At 41.4% G+C, this 18,610-nt stretch overlaps 1 protein-coding gene and 1 non-coding gene across 2 annotated transcripts in view; one reads left to right on the top strand and one right to left on the bottom strand.

The window, feature by feature from the left end:
* Positions 1-10,387: 10,387 nt before the first annotated feature.
* Positions 10,388-10,459, bottom strand: TRNAM-CAU. The gene has a single exon. It is a non-coding gene; the product is annotated as a tRNA-Met (tRNA).
* Positions 10,460-17,688: 7,229 nt separating this feature from the next.
* The window catches only part of LOC122447290 (phosphatidylinositol 3,4,5-trisphosphate 3-phosphatase TPTE2-like), a 60,332-nt gene continuing 59,410 nt past the window's right edge, over positions 17,689-18,610 (top strand). The window contains exon 1 of the mRNA XM_043477799.1: positions 17,689-17,972. Coding sequence (XP_043333734.1) covers positions 17,689-17,972 — 284 coding nt within the window. The remainder of the gene's footprint in view (positions 17,973-18,610) is intronic.

Consider the following 18,610-nt stretch of genomic DNA (forward strand, 5'->3'; position numbering starts at 1 on the left):
CCGCTGTTTTCTCTCTCCTATAACTCTAGTTACATTTCACTGGCTTTGTTATAGATTAACTAAAAATTAAAAGCCAATCAATAACATTTAAGAAGTGATTATGTATGTGAAGTCATTATAAACACAAGTAGTAAGATTGGCCTATTTAAAAAAATTCTACTCTTAGGTATTTACCTAAGATGAATAAAAACATATGTCCACAAATGACCTATATTTAAATATGTATAGGGCTCTAGTCATAATAGCACCAAGCTAGAAATAAACCAAATTCCATCAACAGAAGGACGGATGAACAGATTGAGCTGCATATGTGTAATGCCCTATTCATGTCTGCTTCTTTGCAACCCTGTGGACTGTAGCCAACCAGTCTCCTCTGTCCATGGGATTTCTCAGGCAAGAATTCTGGGGTGGGTGGCCATTTCCTCCCTCAGGGGATCTTCCCAACCTACGGACTCAACACATGTTTCCTGTATTGCAGGCAGATTTTTTACCACTGTGTCACCTGGGAAGCCCCGTAACACACTACTGCTCAGCAATAAAAAAGAGTCAGCCACCAATACATGCAACAGCTTGAACCTCCAAAACATTAAACGAAAGAAGCCAGACATAGAAGAGAGTATATTGCATGATTTCATTTATGTAAAGTTCAAGGACAGGCAAATAAATACTATAGCACCAGAATTCAGAACAACTGTTGTCTTTGGGGATGTGTGATGGCAGGGGGAAAGACATTGGCTTGAAAGGGCACCAAGGAACTTCTGCCTGTTGGAAATGGTCTGAATCTTGCTTTGAGTAATGGGGTTACACAGGTATATACCAGACTTCCCAGGTGGCACTAGTGGTAAAGAACACACCTGCCCGTGCAGGAGACATGAGAGACGTGGGTTCGACCCCTGGGTCAGGAAGATCCCCTGGAGGAGGGCATGGCAACCCACCCCAGTATTCTTGCCTGGAGAATTCCATGGACAGAGGAGCCTGGAGGACTACAGTCCATGGGGTTGCAAAGGGTCGGACATGACTGAAGTGACTTAGCATGCACGCACAGGTATATACATTTGTCAAAACATTAAACTATATACTGAAGATGTATGCATTGTGTTGTGTATGAAATACACCTTAATTAAAGAACAATGCAGTCTTATGTTTTTGTAATTTGGCTGCTCAAAGAGATTTTTCCATAATCAAGTCCAACACATCATTTTATTTCCTTTCTAGCTTCCATCACTTCTTTTGAATCTTACTCAAATCTCATGTATGTTAATAGTGTGAGAGGTTACCAGGCCTCCCTCTGGATCTATAGACTTCTTTTATTAATACATGTGGCGTTGTGATTACAGACATCTCATTCCCTCACCCATAGGGCATAAGAAGTAGCTGCAATGTACACTGGAGGGCACACTGGTAATAGTGACACCTTGACAGTGAAGGAGAGAAAACTAAAAGCATGACCTAAGAATCCAAAAGAGTGTGAGCCTGGAATGATTGAGACAAAATCAGACAATGTTATACATTTCCTTAGTCACAGGGCATCATGTTTTATAATAGGGCTCATCCAGAAATGTTAAATCATATGCAGTATATTCTAGTTAAGCCTAGTTAAATAGTGTATTCCAAGCTATGGTTTTTCCAGTAGTCATGTATGGATGTGAGAGTCGGACTATAAAGAAAACTGAGCGCCGAAGATTGATGCTTTTGAACTGTGGTGTTGGAGGAGACTCTTGAGAGTCCCTTGGACTGCAAGGAGATCCAACCAGTCCATCCTAAAGGAAATCAGTCCTGGGTGTTCATTGAATATTCATTGGAAGACTGATGCTGAAGCTGAAACTCCAATACTTTGGCCACCTGATGTGAAGAACTGACTCGTTGGAAAAGACCCTGATGCTGGGAAAGATTGAAGGCAGGAGGAGAAGGGCACGACAGAGGATGAGATGGTTGGATGGCATCACCGACTCAATGGACATGAGTTTGAGTAAATTCCAGGAGTTGGTGATGGACAGGGCGGCCTGGTGTGCTACAAGCCATGGGGTTGCAAAGAGTCGGACACGACTGAGTGGCTGAACTGAACTGAACTGACCTTCTATTTTAAAAGCAAAGAAGGGTAAATACATGAACATTTCATAGAGAACAATTTAAATCATATTTTTGTTTTGGTGCATGAAGGGATTAATCTTCAAATAGCCAGATTAATCCAGTCTGATATGAAAGCCAGTCCCTGGTAGAAGAGGACTGGTGGCAAAGGAGATGGCTTTGGGTAGATGGCTATTATTACACAACCAGGCGGAGTCCCAGGCGACTGAAAGGGGTCATGTAATCCCAATAAGCTCTGATTTAACACCTTTACCACTAACATGGAGCTTTCTTACCTTATAAGGATGCTGAGTAATGCTGCAAACATGCACTTTCTGTGGGCCATCTGGTTATGAAAACCCCATAGGGTAAGACCCATGAGAAGGTCTTGCTAGTTTTTCTGAAAGTAAATAATTCTAAATGGGCTCCTGGAGAGTTTTCTGGGTAATTCATACTCTACAGAGATTTGATTGCAGAAAATTTCCAGTAAACTTAAAACTCAACTTCCTATAACACTTAGAAAGTGTACAAAAACAATCGGCTTTTGTTCGATTGAGGAAGACGCTTGATGAGTAGAACTTTGAAATTTTGAAAGAAAAATGTAGATAAGTAAGATGGAAATTTTTGACTGTCAGTGACTCAAGAAAACCTTGCTGAACTTGGAAAGTATAATAAAAGAGGGATCTTGCCTAGTTTGAGGTGTCATATCCTTGGGCTTCTCTGGTGGCTCAGTGATAAAGAATTTGCCTGGCAATGCAGAAGATGTGGGTTCAATCCCTGGTTCAGGAAGATCCCTGGAGAAGAACTATTCTTGGGTGGGAATCCCATGGACTGAGGAGCCTGGCGTGTTGCAGTTCATGGGGTCACAAAGAGTCGGACACAACTGAGTGACTGAACTGAACTGAGCAACTAAACAACAACATCATGAGTTCAGATTCACGCTTAGAATGCCATGTGTTCTCAGGGATGAAGGGCCCACAGGAGAATGAAAGCAGGGAGGCAGATGCTGTTGGAAGGAGAGAGCTTGGAATGTCCTAGTGGTCAAGAGAAATGCATGTGTGGGTGTGTGGGAGGGTATCAGGGGAAATGAACACTGCCAAGTTGATTTGTATTTTAACTACCAAAGCATTCCTAGGACATTCTTCCAAGATGCTGGGATTAGAGAGATGGCAAGTTTCAACAGTATGTTTGTCCATTACAAGTACAAGCACTAAGAAAAATTTTTTGGCAGATGTATCTTTAATTCTAAAAAGACAATGGTGACATTAAGGAAACTTTGAAACAAAGTGACTTCTCATAATTCCTTTACTCTTCAACAGCTAATATTCTATTTTTCTGTGTTTTCTTCTGGACTAAAACTCTCTTTCTTTAGCAGTACTTTTGGGTGAGTAAGTTTCCTCTTGGCATGATCTCTATTGAAGCAGCTTCTAAACCCTAATGAACTGGGAACAATTCTCCAGTCCTGTATCATTCTGCCTTAAATTGGACACTTGAACTGCAGAGAGGAATTACCTGCAATTATAATTTCATGACTATTTTCAAGATTCCCCACTTTCAACATCTGTTGCATGTGGTCTGCAGAAGTAAAGGAAGTCAAACGCCATGGGCAAGGAAGCGATTCTGTCATCCTTCAGAATGAGCTTCCCTGATAGCTCAGTTGGTTAAGTTCTACCTGCAGCGCAGGAGACCCCAGTTTGATTCCTGGGTTGGGAAGATCCGCTGGAGAAGGGATAGGCTACCCACTTCAGTATTCTTGGGCTTCCCTTGTGGTTCAGCTGGCAAAGAATCTGCCTGCAATGTGGGAGACCTGGGTTCAATCTCTGGGTTGGGAAGATCCCCTGGAGAAGAGAACACCTACCCACTCCAGTATTCTGGCCTGGAGAATTCCGTGGACTGTATAGTCCACGAGGTCACAAAGCGACCAATATGACTTTCACTTTTCAGAATGGGCTTAGAGATCATCCTTCCTAACTCCCTGTTTAGTAAGAAAAATGAAGCCCAGAAAGGTCAGAACTAATAAATTCTGTGGTTGAGATTTGACCCAAGGTGTTAAAAATTTTTAATTTTAAATAATTTTAGATTTTTAGAAAAAAATTCAAATCTACCTTCCTCTGCTGCTGCTGCTAAGTCGCTTCAGTCGTGTCTGACTCTGTGTGACCCCATAGACAGCAGCCCACCAGACTCCACTGTCCCTGGGATTCTCCAGGCAAGAACACTGGAATGGGTTGCCATTTCCTTCTCCAATGCATGAAACTGAAAAGTGAAAGTGAAGTCACTCAGTCGTGTCCGACTCTTAGTGGCCCCATGGACTGCAGCCTACCAGGCTCCTCTGTCCATGGGATTTTCCAGGCGAGAGTACTGGAGTGGGGTGCCATTGCCTTCTCCGTACCTTCCTCTAGCCCCCTCTTAATGTTAACAGACAACCATAGTTCAATAATCAAAATCAGAAAACATCATTACAGTACTATTTGAAGTACAGACCTTCAAATTTCATCATTTTTCCGTCTAGCATCTCTTTGTCATCCTGGGACCCAATTCAGAATCTCTCATTGCATTGAATTATTATACCTCCTTAGTTTCTTCCAGTTTGGGAGAACTCCTCAATCTTTGTCTTCCATGACCTTGACACTGTTGAAGAGTACTGGCCTGATATTTTGTAGAATGTCATTCATTTTGGGTTTGTCTAATGTTTCCTCACCATTAGACCAAGTTTATGTATGAGGCAAAGTGTCCTTCTCAGTGCATTATATTAGAAAATACACAATGTTGGTATGTCCTGTTACTGGTGATAATATCCTTGATCATGTGGTTAAGGTGGTATCAGTCAGCTTTCTCTACTCTTATTATTTTCCCGTTTGTAACTGATGAATATCCTAGTAGAGCTACATTGAGATGATGCTAATATCCTAATTTTCCTCAAACTTTCACCCATAGGTTTTAGTATTTATCAGTTGGAGAAGGAAATGGCAGCCCACTCCAGTATTCTTGCCTAGAGAATCCTGTGGACAGAGGAGCCTGGAGGGCTGCTGTCCATAGGGTCACACAGAGTCGGACACAACTGAAGCGACTTAGCATGCATGCATGCATTGGAGAAGGAAATGGCAATCAACTCCGGTGTTCTTGCCTGGAGAATCCCAGGGACGGAGGAGCCTGGTGGGCCGTCTATGGGGTCGCACAGAGTCAGACACAACTGAAGCGACTTAGCAGCAGCAGCAGTGGATGTTACCTGCAACAATTATTATTGTAATGTTTACCTAATAGTGATTTTGTTTTAGATAGATGGAAATAGATCTTTGTATTAATAGCCGGATGGATATTTATTTTATTCTGTGGATCACAACCCAATGTTATCATTATTTACTTTATTGCTCAAATTGTTCCAACTTTGGCCACTGGGGACTCCTTTAGGTTGGCTCATTTATCCTTTTGTCACACCTCATCATTGTGGGTTTATGTTGCTTGTGGGACTATGTTGCTGGTTTGAGTACTTCATTATTTTCTTCATTTCTTTTTTTAAAGACTATATTTTTAAAATTTTACTTTCTTTATTTGGCTGTGCCGGGTCTCAGCTGCAGCATGTGGCATCTAGTTCCCTGATCAGGGATTGAATGCAGCCCCTACATTGGGAGAACAGAGTCTTAGTCACTGGACCACCAGGGAAGTCTCAAGTACTTTATTTTCTGACACACGATTTTCCAGGCTCAATTACATTCTGCCTACCCCAGCCCTAGAATCAACTGCTTCTCTGAAGAACCCTCTGAGCCAAGACTTTTTTTCACAAGCATCTCATGCTCCTTTCACCAACTCATGTTATGTCTTAAACACATTTGACTTGACCGTTTAGTACACTTTTCTCAGAAACACACTATACGGTGGCTGGAGTTTGTGCTGGTCATTCAGCATCAGCTTGTGGTTACTCCTGATGCTCCTCTGTCCACTTTAATTGTCCCCCGGGGATGATCTGGGCAGCAGGTCAGGCTGGGAAGACACAGAAGTGGACTGGAGGGCAGAAAAGGGGATGGTGTGGATTTCAATGAAGATACGGAGAGCGAGACTGGGAGACCCTGGACGGAACTCAAATATGCACATCTGAGTTCTTTCTGCTACATGACTAGGTAAGTCCAAAAACCCACAAACATTTCAAAAGGAAGTTAGAACTTTTAAGTTTTCAGTCGAAGGCTTTTGTTTGTTTGTTTGTTTGTTTAAATTGAAGTATAGCTGATGTACTTTCCTCAGTGATTTTCAATATATTCTTGACTCAGTGGCTATAATTAACAAACTTGATCATGCCATTCTATTGGTTTGGTTTTTCTTGAGGTGGGGGGGAGGGCCACGCTGAGCGGCATGAAGGATCTTCCCTGACCAGGGATCGAACATGTGCCCCGCAGTAGACACATGGAATCCCAACCGCTGGACCACCAGCGAAGTCCTTAATTTTTCTGGCACTTGATCCACTCTGCCTGTAGGGAAGTTGCTCCTTGTGAGTTTGGCTTCTCTCCCTGCTCTCCCTTCTCTCTCTTGCCTCCAGCAGCTGTTCAGACTGATTTATGGGGTCGCGGCAAGTTGGTTTCTGGCTGTCTCACACGCTCATTGAGGATGTGTTATTATTACACTCCCTGTGTTAGGGGATGGATGAAGTTATACGTAGAGATGTTAATTGAAAACAGAGCTAGGTTCACAGTGGAAATTAAAAGGAAGACTGAAAACAGAAATGAAACTTTTAGTTTTCTAATCTTTTTCATAAACAATGCAACTTAAAAACAATTTAGAAAACTCCAAATAGATGAATATGTATCAAAATGTGAATATATGCAGTCAAGCCCTTGTTCCATTCCAAGATTCAAGAACACTCAAGGGTAACAAACCCAGTAGTTCTGGGGTTTTAGTGAGGGATTGTTTTGCTGTTATAGGAATAGTGATTCTATATCTTTTTATTTTTAACTGTCTACAAATGACATTGTACTTTTTTCTGCATACTTGCCCCTGTGTGTGAGACAGAGAAAGAAATTCAAAGAGAGAGAGGACAGGGAAAGAGATATGACACACTAGTTTCTTACAGGAAATTTAATACATGTCAGCACAGATCTGACACTGACTCATTTGGCAGAAAGAACAAATTCACACGCCAGAGTAAACGGAGAATGGGGTGAGATCTCAAGAATAGGGGAAGGGTGGGGAGGCTGTCTACAACTTAAGATATGAATAGAGGTGCTTTCTTAAAATCATTTTCAATTTCTCAGAGTCATGTTGAAGTTTTATCCTGACACCCTCAGCACTTGTCTTAAAGGATTTAGGAAGTTTCTTCCTTCTCTCTGATCCCCACAATCATTTAGCCATTATGTCCAACATAACCTATCTCCTTCTCATCATCTCCTTTCTGTCCCCATGGGTACTCAGCATTCACCAAGTTTTCTTTCCATCTTTGACTGTCTCTGAATTATTCATCCCTTAAAATTCATTCTAGGCCTGTCTTCTTCCTTTGGTCAGAGCTAGCTATTTCTTTCTTGATGCCACCACTGAATCTTGTGCTAACTGATTCTATCATTCTGTCCCAAATGTACTGTAACTGATGGTTTGTGTATTCACCTCCCCTGCTTGACTTAGGGCTGTGAGGTTCTTGAAGACTGGGATTGTGTCTACGTTCCTAATGGGGTTTATTTCTATATCCCCGGTGCCTAGCAGTGCTGGGCACACTAGGTGCTTGATAAATGCTTGGACAATGAATGAAAAAATAAACAAATGCCCAGGTGAATAAGTGAAGGAGTCCACTCAGTTCATTAATGAACTGTTACTAACTAGTAAACTCCTCATTGTCAACCCCAAGCAGATGTTTCTCCCTGGAGTGGACAATTTATGACAAACCATGTGATAGAAGATTATATCCTTTAAAATGATATCTACAAGTGATAGTTTCTCTTCTACAAATAATTGTCTTCTCAGGATATTATTTTTACTTTTTGAAGCATTTGTAATTATTATGCCTCGTGGTTCCATCTGGGCTTCCCTGGTGGCTCAGATGGTAAAAATCTGCCTGCAATGCTGGAGACCTGGGTTTGATTCCTGGGTTGGGAAGATCCCCTGAAGGAGGGCATGGCAACCCACTCCAGGATTCTTGCCTGGAAAAGCCCATGAACCAAGGAGCCTGGGTGGTTACAGTTCGTAGGGTAGCCAAGAGTCGGACAGGACTGAGCGGCTAAGCCCAGCACGGCACATAGCTCCCTCTAGTGAAACCAACTGGTAATACAGTAATTAAGATAGCTGCATAAATACCAGAAACAGTGAAAAAATTATTTATAGAAAATGACCCTTTTCTAGGTTCAAAAGCCTTCATCTGTGTCTACTTAGTACTTTCTGGAATTCACCAGTCTTTTTCTTGCCAAAATAACCTATTTCTAAATAATAGGGGCAGTGCCATGTCACTGGAAAATAATGTGAATATATGGAAAATTTTTACAATTAGCTTATATTTTACTGCCTTTAAATCAAAGAGCCACTGATATTTATTAACAAAAAACACTATTTAGATATTTTATGGAATAACATTTTTGTAAACAATGCAAACAACCCCAGCAATTTAAGTTTTTAAGAGTTTTTTTTTTTTTTTTTTTTTAATGTGGACCATTTTTAAAGTCTTTATTGAATTTGTTATAATATCGTTTCTGTTTTATGTTTTGGTTTCTTGGCCAAGAGGCCTGTGGGATCTTAGCTCCCCGACCAGGGATCAAACCCACACCCCCTGCCCTGGAAGGCAGTCTTAACCACCGGACCACCAGGGAAGTCCCCAATTAATTAATATTTATCAAGTGGTTTTTAGTGATCAAAATGTGCTTCAGGATAAATATCATGGCATCATGATACCCATTACTGTAAAACTTAAAAATAAATATTACAGCAAAGTGGTGTACTGTTTAAATATCTGTCTACTTAGACTATAAAGCAAAGCAAGGGAGTCATGAACATAAAACACTTCAGAAGAGTGACTTACCTCGTGGTTCAGTGATTAGGACTCCACGCTTCCACTGCAGGGAGCTCAGGTTTGATCCCTGGTCAGGGAACTAAGATCCTTCATGGCACACAGCGTTGCCAAAAAATTGAAAACAAACAACCAAAAAACAAACCTTCAGAAGAGTGGTCACCTCTGTGGAGAGACAAGAGGAATGGATCAGAGTAAAACCTCCAGTAGCTTCCACAGGATTAGAAATGTTTTCATTCTGTGTGAGGCCATGGGTACATGGATTTTTATTTTATTGTTATGCTCCAAAACTTCAATGTACATATTTTTTGATACAGTAATTCCACTTTTGAGAATTCTGACAGAAATGAAAGACCAATATACAAGGATATGCATAAAAAAGAAGAAAGAAAGAAAAATTAAACAAAAGAAATGAATAGTTACTATGTAAGCTCCGTACATATTCTACTTTGGTACTCAGCTAAGTGTGATACATATTGGTTTTTCATAAATGCAAAATTTGATGATAAATATTATGAGCATTACCATATGCTATGCTTCAATAAAAACTATGTTTTAAAACAAAAAAAACTTTAAGTGATGTTTTAACAAACATTGTTTGCTATAAATAGATACATAAGCATAATTATAATAAGGTATATTATGCTAATGAAAGAACACTAAATATGACAAAGTGGAGAAAGTCTAGTAGCATAAAAAAGGAGGCAAATACAATTCTTTCATATAGGGCTTTAAGAATGTTAAGAACACAATGTTCCATAGTATTTTCTTCAGTCCAGAATTTTAGTATGTTTTGGTAGTTGTTCCATCAACAATATTTTATTTATTTTTAAATGTTTTTAAGGTTTTATATATCTTTATTTTATTTATCATTATTGATGTGTAGTTGATTTGCAATATTATGTGAGTTTCAAGTGTGGAACATAGTGGTTCAATTTTAAAGTTACATACTCAAAAAAATAAATAAAGTTACATACTCCATTTATAGTTATTACAAAATATTGGCTATATTCCCTGTGAAAAGTGAAGTGAAAGTGTTAGTCACTCGGTTGTGTCTGACTCTTTGCGACCCCATGGACTGTAGCCCGCCAGGCTCCTCTGTCCATGGGATTCTCCAGGCAAGAACTGGAGTGGGTCGCCATTCCCTTCTCCAGGGGATCTTCCCAACCCGGGGATCAAACCCTGGTCTCCTGCATTGCAGGCAGATTCTTTACCATCTAAGCCACCAGGGAAGCCCAAAAAAGTGACCTAAACACTTCACTAAAGAAGATATACAGTGGCAAATTTTCTTAATAAACTCTTTTCTCTACTCCTAAAGATCTCTTCAGGAGGAAAAGAACCTCATCTTAGCAGAGGATGGTTTCGATCCATCGACCTCTGGGTTATGGGCCCAGCACGCTTCCGCTGCGCCACTCTGCTGGTGTGCTATACCAGACATCCTTGTAACATATTCATTCTGTACATAGTAATTTGTAGCTCTTAATTTTCTAACCCCATTAAACCCCACACTCCCCTCCCCCTGCCCAGCACTTCTCTCTGAATCCTGCTAGTAATCACTATGTGATTTTCCCTAGTGGTTCAGATGGTAAAGAATCTGCCTGCAATGCAGGAGACCCGGGTTTGATCCCAGGGTAGGAAGATCCCCTGGAGAAGGGAATGGCTACCCACTCCAGCATTCTTGCCTGGAGAACTCCATGGACAGAGGAGCCTGGCGAGCTACAGTCCATGGGGGTCGCAAGGAGTCAAACACGACTAAGCGACTAACACTTTCATTTCTTTAAGTCACTACACCGTTCTCTGTATCTGTGAGTCTGTTTTTTTTGTGTTATAGTCACTAGTTTGTTTTATGTTTTGGAGTCTGCATATAAGTAATGTCATACAGTATTTGTCTTGCTCTGACTTGTGTCACTAAGCATATCCTCCAAGTCCATCTATGTTGTTGCGAATGGCAAAATTCCATTTTTTTTCTTTTATGGCTGAGTAGTATTCAATATTTTATATATATATATACACACACACACATCACATCTTCTTTATCCATTCATCTGTCAGTGGACACTTAGGTTGCTTCCATGACTATTGTAAATAATGCTGCTGTGAACATTGGGATGAATTTTTTTGTTAATTAGTGTTTTTTTCTTCTTTGAATATATACTCAGGAGTGGAATTTCTGGATCATATCATTTCATATCATTTCTATTCATATCATATCATTTGATATTTATATCATCTATTCATATTATATCATTTCTATTCATATCATATCATTTCTATTTTTGAAGGTGGAGTAAACTCAAATCCCAGCATGAGAGTAAAGCTAGTTACAAAACATTGGGGAAGGTTATAAAAAATTATTAATGCTTTTAAACCCACTGTCAGCAGAGAAAGACTGATTTGTTTGTTGGTTCACTTTGCCACCATATCCTGGTGGCACCTGGCTGGTGCTGGGTAAGTAAGACGTCAGATTCCCAAGGTGGCCAAACAGGAGAAAAAGATGGCCCAGGCCAAGAGGCATATGCAGTACAACCGGAGCTTTGTCAATATTGTGCCCACCTTTGGCAAGAAGAAAGGCCCCGATGTCAACTCCCAAATCCTTTGTAATCCTGGATTTCTCTAATAAAGCCACTGAACCAATCAAAAAACAACAAAACACACCTTTAGAAAAGTGTGCACAGGGGAAAAGCCACGCACTCTGAGAACCAGAAAGAAGGTGTCTGCAAGTCAAGGAGAGAGGTGTCGGGAGAAACCACCCTTGCTGACACCTTGACCTTGGACTTCCAGTCTCCAGAAAATATACTGAAGAAATTAATATATATAGCCAATTTGGGTGCCTGGATCTATGTGTAGGTGTTGGATTCAGCTGCCCACTTTGTCAGGTTCAAATCCTGTTACTTGGTCAACCAGTAGAACTCTATATTCCCAGGAAAATGTCCTCTCTTGACATTTCATTTCACTTCTTTTTTTTTGGTAAGTATTATGTTTAGCCTATTGTTTCCCTCAGTTCCTATCTGCCACTTCAGGCAACCACAATATTAAACAACAGAACTCTAGATTTGGGGTTTTAGAACACTTCCAGGACATTCCTGGTTTCTGTGTTGATTTACCACTTAAGTAAGTATAAGTGAGCTTCCCTGATAGCTCAATTGGTAAAGAATTCGCCTGCAATGCAGGAGACCCTGGTTCAATTCCTGGGTTGGCAAGAGCTGCTGGAGAAGGGATAGGCTACCCGCTCCAGTATTCTTGGGCTTTCCTTGTGGCTCAGCTGGTAAAGAATCCGCCCACAATGTGGGAGACCTGGGTTGGGAAGATCCCCTGGAGAAGGGGAAGGCTACCCACTCCAGTATTCTGGCCTAGAGAATTCTGACACAACTGAGCGACTTTCAAGTATAAGTAAGTGTGAATATGTCTGTGTGATTATTTAGTACTTCCCTTACTTTCTTGTGAATTTAGTAATGTATTTAAAAGTACTTTTGGTAGTAGTTTCAGTGAAAATGGCAAAGTAGGAAATATGGCCAATATTTTAGAGTAAGTATAAATGGAGTATAACCTGTAAAAATTGAATCACTATGTTGTACACACAAAACTCAGTAAATCAACTATATGTCAATAAAAATAAAGATATATAAAAACCTTAAAAAAACAGTTATGTAAAGAATTTGCTTCCAGTGGAAATGGAGATAGTGATATATGAGGGTTAAGAACAATATGTTGTCTAGGTAAAACAATGTTATTTCTTGTTCAGAAGTCCTAGACAAACTTCCACCCTCATTCTTAGGTTTTCTCATAGGTGAAATAAGGATATTACAGGGATTAGTAAAAGAGATATAGAGACCCTGGAATCTGTAATCTTCTATTATGAGTTATATGCCTTGAAGGGCTTCTTTACTCATAGGCTATTGATTAATTCTGGGGAGTGGTTTTGAGGGATCTCTTTGAATCTTGATGGGAGGTGCACTGTGAATTTTGCCAATATCAGTGGAGATTTTGTCTGTAAGGAGGGTGATAGCTGATTATTGAATCAAATAATCAGTGTTCCCAGGATCAGCTCTAGACAGAGCAAATAAAAGCTGTCACAGCATCATTTAACTCATCTGATTGGCTGCTTTGATAAGTACTGTCAAATTATAGAATTATCTCCCCATCCCCTCCTTTTGAGAGAAGGAAATTCTGGCATGATACATTTTTTTTTTTTAATCAACTTTGGCTCCTTTTTATTGAGGAAGCATACGCTAATTCATTTTATACATTTTTTTTTTTTACATTCCAGAAATAAGCGAAAATAGCAGTTTTTAATATGTTACAAAGTTGGCTTTGGGGGCTATATAAGCTTTTTGAGAGAGGACCAGCCAACTGACCTTTTCATCAGAGCACCAATGTATCTTCAGTCTTTTACCACGCTCTACCACAGCTGTGGCCACCTTGGATGTGTTGTACATCCAAGCCACGAGAAAGCTGTAACGGAGAGTTGCTGCAAGTCTCTCTGCAAGGCACCAAGAACAGACGGTTCCAGCTTCCTTTCTTCAGACCGAATCAAAATTTTGGAAACTTTTCAATTGCTCTCTCAAGTAGTGCTCTCTCAGAGTGAAGACTGCTGCTGCTGCTAAGTCGCTTCAGTCGTATCCGACTCTGTGTGACCCCTTAGACGGCAGCCCACCAGGCTCTGCTGTCCCTGGGATTCTCCAGGCAAGAACACTGGAGTGGGCTGCCATTTCCTTCTCCAATGCATGAAAGTGAAAAGTAAAAGTGAAGTCACTCAGTCGTGTCCGACTCTTTGAGACCCCATGGACTGCAGCCCACCAGGCTCCTCCATCCATGGGATTTTCCAGGCAAGAGTACTGGAGTGGGTTGCCATTGCCTTCTCCATGGCATGATACTTTTTTAAGAAGTCTCAGGCTTATACATGGATAGCAGTGGAAGAACTAAGGAGAAAAGGGTGTGTGTCTCTCAAAGGTCCTAGACAGAAGCAAGTAGGTTCAGAGACAGAAGCATCCCGAGGTTCACCAGAGGTCTCCACTGTTTGAACTGTTCTACTACTTCAGGGCAGGGGCTGCTTTATAGTAGTGGGCTTGTACACCACGAGCTTGACTCGGATGTCAGTTAGGACTGGAGGAGATTCAGCCCCAATCTAGAGAAATATGTCTCTAAACCACTTGGAGGGAGGATTGGGAAGAGCCTCAGGGTCCCATCATTGAGAACTGAGAGCTAGCTGGAAAGGTCCCTTAGAAGGTTACAGGTGCCTGAAGAGTTTGTCTCTTTCCCAAAGTCCTGGCTCTCTGCAATATTAGCAGAAACTAGGAGGGTCTTGCTTTTCATTTGCTGGAGTTGAAGATTCAGACTTTTGGTGGTCTTCCACTTAGGTGACTCCTGTAGTGCTCAAGAGAGCTGGTTTGCCAGGTTAATTAAATTTGGAGTGGACGTAGTTGCTTATTTCTCTTGGTCCTTTTTACCAGCAGGGAAACGTCCTGGTTTAGCCTGTAAATAAACAGAGTTGAAATCTACCTGGTTGGAATTAGCATCTGAAGGAAGGTCAGAATTTTCATTTAAAATAATCTGAAATCAACTGTAATATTCATGAACAGGCTCATCAGATTTTTGTCTGCAAGCCTGAAATTTGTTCAACAGGCTTTGGAAAAACCCCAGGAATTGCCCTAGGAAGCCATGTAGTGATTGTTGAGCCTGCTCATATGAGTTAGCAGGCTAGTTTTGAAACAGAAGGTAGTCATCAGATCTGTTACACCTGAAACCTGCTTCCACTGATTAAGTTCTTTTTAATTGTTTTTTACAAAAACGTGCAGATCCTCCAAGAGTCAAGTAGCCTAAACAATAAGAGGTTTGCCTGAGTTGTTTTCCAGGAACTTGGAATCAGCTGAGCCCAATTTGAGCTCTAACTAGTTAAAACCACTGACTCTTCAACTGGGCATGCTCTGTGACCTTTTGACTTCAGAGTGCTGAAAACTCCATCCGCAGAGCATGTCCTGAGCATGCGTATTGTGAAGAAGCCTGTAGCTTAGTTGTATTTAGGCCAGAGTGAAGATCACCTCACATTTTCTTGTCTACAATTAGCTCCAATTAGCTCAGCTTTATCCCAAAGCATACCACCAGCCCCTCGCCTTTGAGGAGGTGGATTTGAGGCTTCCGTCTTCTCGCTTGGCCACCTTGTAAGTAAACGCTTTCTCTGATGCAAACTTCGGTGTCTCAGCATTTGGCTTGCTGCATGCTGGGCAAACAAACTTGGTTCAGTAACACTTTCCCAGTTGTATTTCTAGGTACCTTTCATGATTTTCCCAGTTAGCAGTTTTAATTCAATGCTGGGCCTATCCTTGGCCGAGAAGCACATGAACTAGCTGGTAGAAGTCAGAGGTACCAGGTTGCTAAATTTGAGTAACATAAAATTCCTCTGCAAGCCTGTGAGTTTCTTTGGGTTACTGTGGGGGGAAAAAAATCTATGACTATAGCTCAAAGTTCAGCTTTAGTTCAGAAAGTAGAAGAAATTAAGGGTTTGGTCTCTGGATCCTCAGGAGGCCTAATTTTAAAGGGATGGGTTCTGAAAAATTCAGAGGAAAAGGGAGGGGGGTAGATTAAGAGAAAAAGTGAAGTTAAGCAAGAGTTAGTGTGGGGAAGTGAGGGTAGAGAGGAGGAGTAGGCAACACAGAAGGGAGAAGACAGCCCCAGAGGTCTAAGCACAAGGAGCCAAGAGAGAGAGACAGGATGGCTCCTGGAGCCATTTTTTCTTTCTGGAATGGTAGCCACTGAGAGACTTACCGGTTCTGGGCACCTGAGGGGATCTCTAATTACTAGCAGACCAAGCTGACGTCACTGGTCATACTGTACAAACAATAGAGAGTTCAGAAAAATCGTTTAACAACAAACAGCAATAAACCCTAGAGAAAAGGGAAAATCTGACTTTTAGTTATTACATTTATTTTAAAAGTCAAGTTTTCAACAACAACAGAATTAAAACATAAACAAGGGCTGTTATCTTCAGAAGAGTTTCTTAGTCTTTTTTCCATTCTCTTATGTGAGACAGAAAAGCTGGAGGGACTGGGGTTGAGTTACTGTCTTTCCTCAAGGTCAGATGAGGGTCTGGTCAAGTTTTCTTTAGGGCAGGTCTTTCTCACAAAAAGTAGGTTGCTCTGGCATATTTCAAAATGGTCTGGCCTTTAAGTCGTCAATCTGACACTGAAGTTAGTGACCATGTTTTATTAATTTTTGTAACTTGCAAAGTGCTTTATAGCCACACTGCTAAATTAATATGACTTTAATCTCTTTTCTGTCTCTTCAACTGACCACTTACAGCTTCATAACATGGACCAACGCAGACTGTCAAACTGATCTTTATTCTTTTGGGGGTAATTTTTATATTTTAATTTCCATACAAAAATGCTAATGTTTCACTGATGTTTAAAAAAATTTTTTTTTCCCAGAAATTCACTGGCAATCCACCAGTTAGGACTTGGTACTTTCTCTTCCATGGCCTGAGTTCAATCCCTGGTCAGGGAACTAAGATCCCACAAGTTGTGTGGCCAAAAAAGAAAACCTGAAATGTAGAAGGTTTTTTTCCATATTTGTTTTCATTTGTTTGGTATTTGTTTACACTTTTCAGATTTACTCTACCAGGAAAATGGGTATAGTTTTAATTTACAACTAATATTTGACTGCTTCTTTTCAATCTTATGAATTGATAGCTTGAGTAAAAAGAATTTTTGTGCTCCTCATTCCTGTATCAACCTATTCCTATATCAATATATTTTACTTAAAGTTAATATTAGCCAGAAAATATTCAGCTCTCTGGTCATTCTCTCCAACCTATGGGGAAGCCAAAACCTCACTATAATCTTCAGAATCAGAATGTGGAAGAAAGAGCCCCTTCATTAGATGCAAAAGGAAAAGTAACAGGAGATAAGATGTGCTCTGAGATGATTATCCTGGGATCTTTGATCTTGGTACCCCTACACCCGTCTTTAAGGAAGTCTTTTTAAGTCCCTGCAGCCTGGAACCAAGTTCATTGTATTCCTCACTCGACTACATCTCAGGACCACCTGGAATCTGTTGTCTAGGGTTGCCATGGACACAGGGTTCTTATTCTAGTACTGCCTTGTTAGCAGCAGCAGGTAAAGACCTAGGGTGGGGGCCTCTGGCCAAGGACGTCCCATCACACCCTCTGCCCTTTATGTAGCTAATGTTGCCCCTTCACCCACACAGAGTAAGAGGAGAAGAACATTTTACAGGGACAGATGGAGGGTGAGGGGGGGAGGAAGGACCTGGAGAAGGATCAGGATGGGGGTCTTTGGGCCCACTGACAGGAAGGCTTGCCTTGTGCTTAGCTGTGGGGAACACTAATTAACATTCCCCTCTCCTCCCAGGGCATTTGCGGAGCCCCCTATCTCACCCTCAGGGGTCATGGGCGTGGAGGGAGTGGGGGCACTAGTCTTCTGGAGGAGCAACTAACAGTAACTTTGTGGCTGGCCAGGAACTGGGCTGAGATTGGGCTTACCACACTTGATCTGGGGACATTAAAAAATAGGAAAGAATGGAAAAAAGGATGGGGGCAGGGGAAGCATTATCCTGAAAGGCAGCAGGAGAGAAAATTGCTACCAGGATCTTGAGTAAAGTTCGCTCCTGCTTAGGAAAAGTACCCAAGTCACAAAATGCGCCCCACCGCCCCGCAGCCCCAGCTCCGTCCAAGACGCAGTGCCTCCGCTAAAGCAGCCTCGCCTGAAGGTAAGCAGATGCCGCACCAGCAGGGATGGGGGTGGCCCCCCAGAACCAGGCTGGCTCTCCCACGGCCATCTGGGCTCTCGGGGCCACAGCGTCCAAACTTTGGGCTTCATACTCCCACTGCGCATGAGCTAGTGTCCCTCAAAGATTTGGAATTCACAGATGGCTGGACCCCAAGCCTCAAAATCAACATTGATGCACAAATTGGTCTATTGTGGGGGAAAATTTTTGTGTTTTATTTATTTTTCTCTCCTTGCCCAGAATTGAGGGGCTTGTGGCTCCTTGCTGCTTGCCTCAGGTGGACATAACATTACTTCTTGTTAACTTGGCCATGTATTAATACTTGGCAGTGCTTTTATTCTGTGACTTACAGTTTTTGTGCGTGAAGTCTGCCCTGTGAAATGCTGAGGATCGCATTTTTTTGCTTTCTCATTCCTGTGATTTATTCTACAGAGAATATTCTAGGATGGAAATATAAGTCACTCTGATGTAAAATTGGTTTGAAATGGTTTTGTTTCACTTTCTGGGTCCTGGGTAGCAAGTGGGTAATTTTCTTTAAAGAGCCCTGTGCTTGAGCTCCAATCCTTTGGCCACCTGATGTGAAGAACTAACTCATTGGAAAAGATCCCGATGCTGGGAACGATTGAAGGCAGGAGGAGAAGGGGACGACAGAGGACGAGATGGTTGGATGGCATCACTGACTGAATGGACATGAGTTTGAGAAAACTCTGGGAGTTTGTGATAGACAGGGAAGCCTGACATGCTGCAGTCCATGGGGTCTCAAAGAGTCGAACATGACCGAGCAACTGAACTGAACGGTGCTTGAACTAAACTTAAATTTTATTGAACACT

Source organism: Cervus canadensis, chromosome 9 (genome assembly GCF_019320065.1).
Source record: "Cervus canadensis isolate Bull #8, Minnesota chromosome 9, ASM1932006v1, whole genome shotgun sequence".
Taxonomy (NCBI): domain Eukaryota; kingdom Metazoa; phylum Chordata; class Mammalia; order Artiodactyla; family Cervidae; genus Cervus; species Cervus canadensis.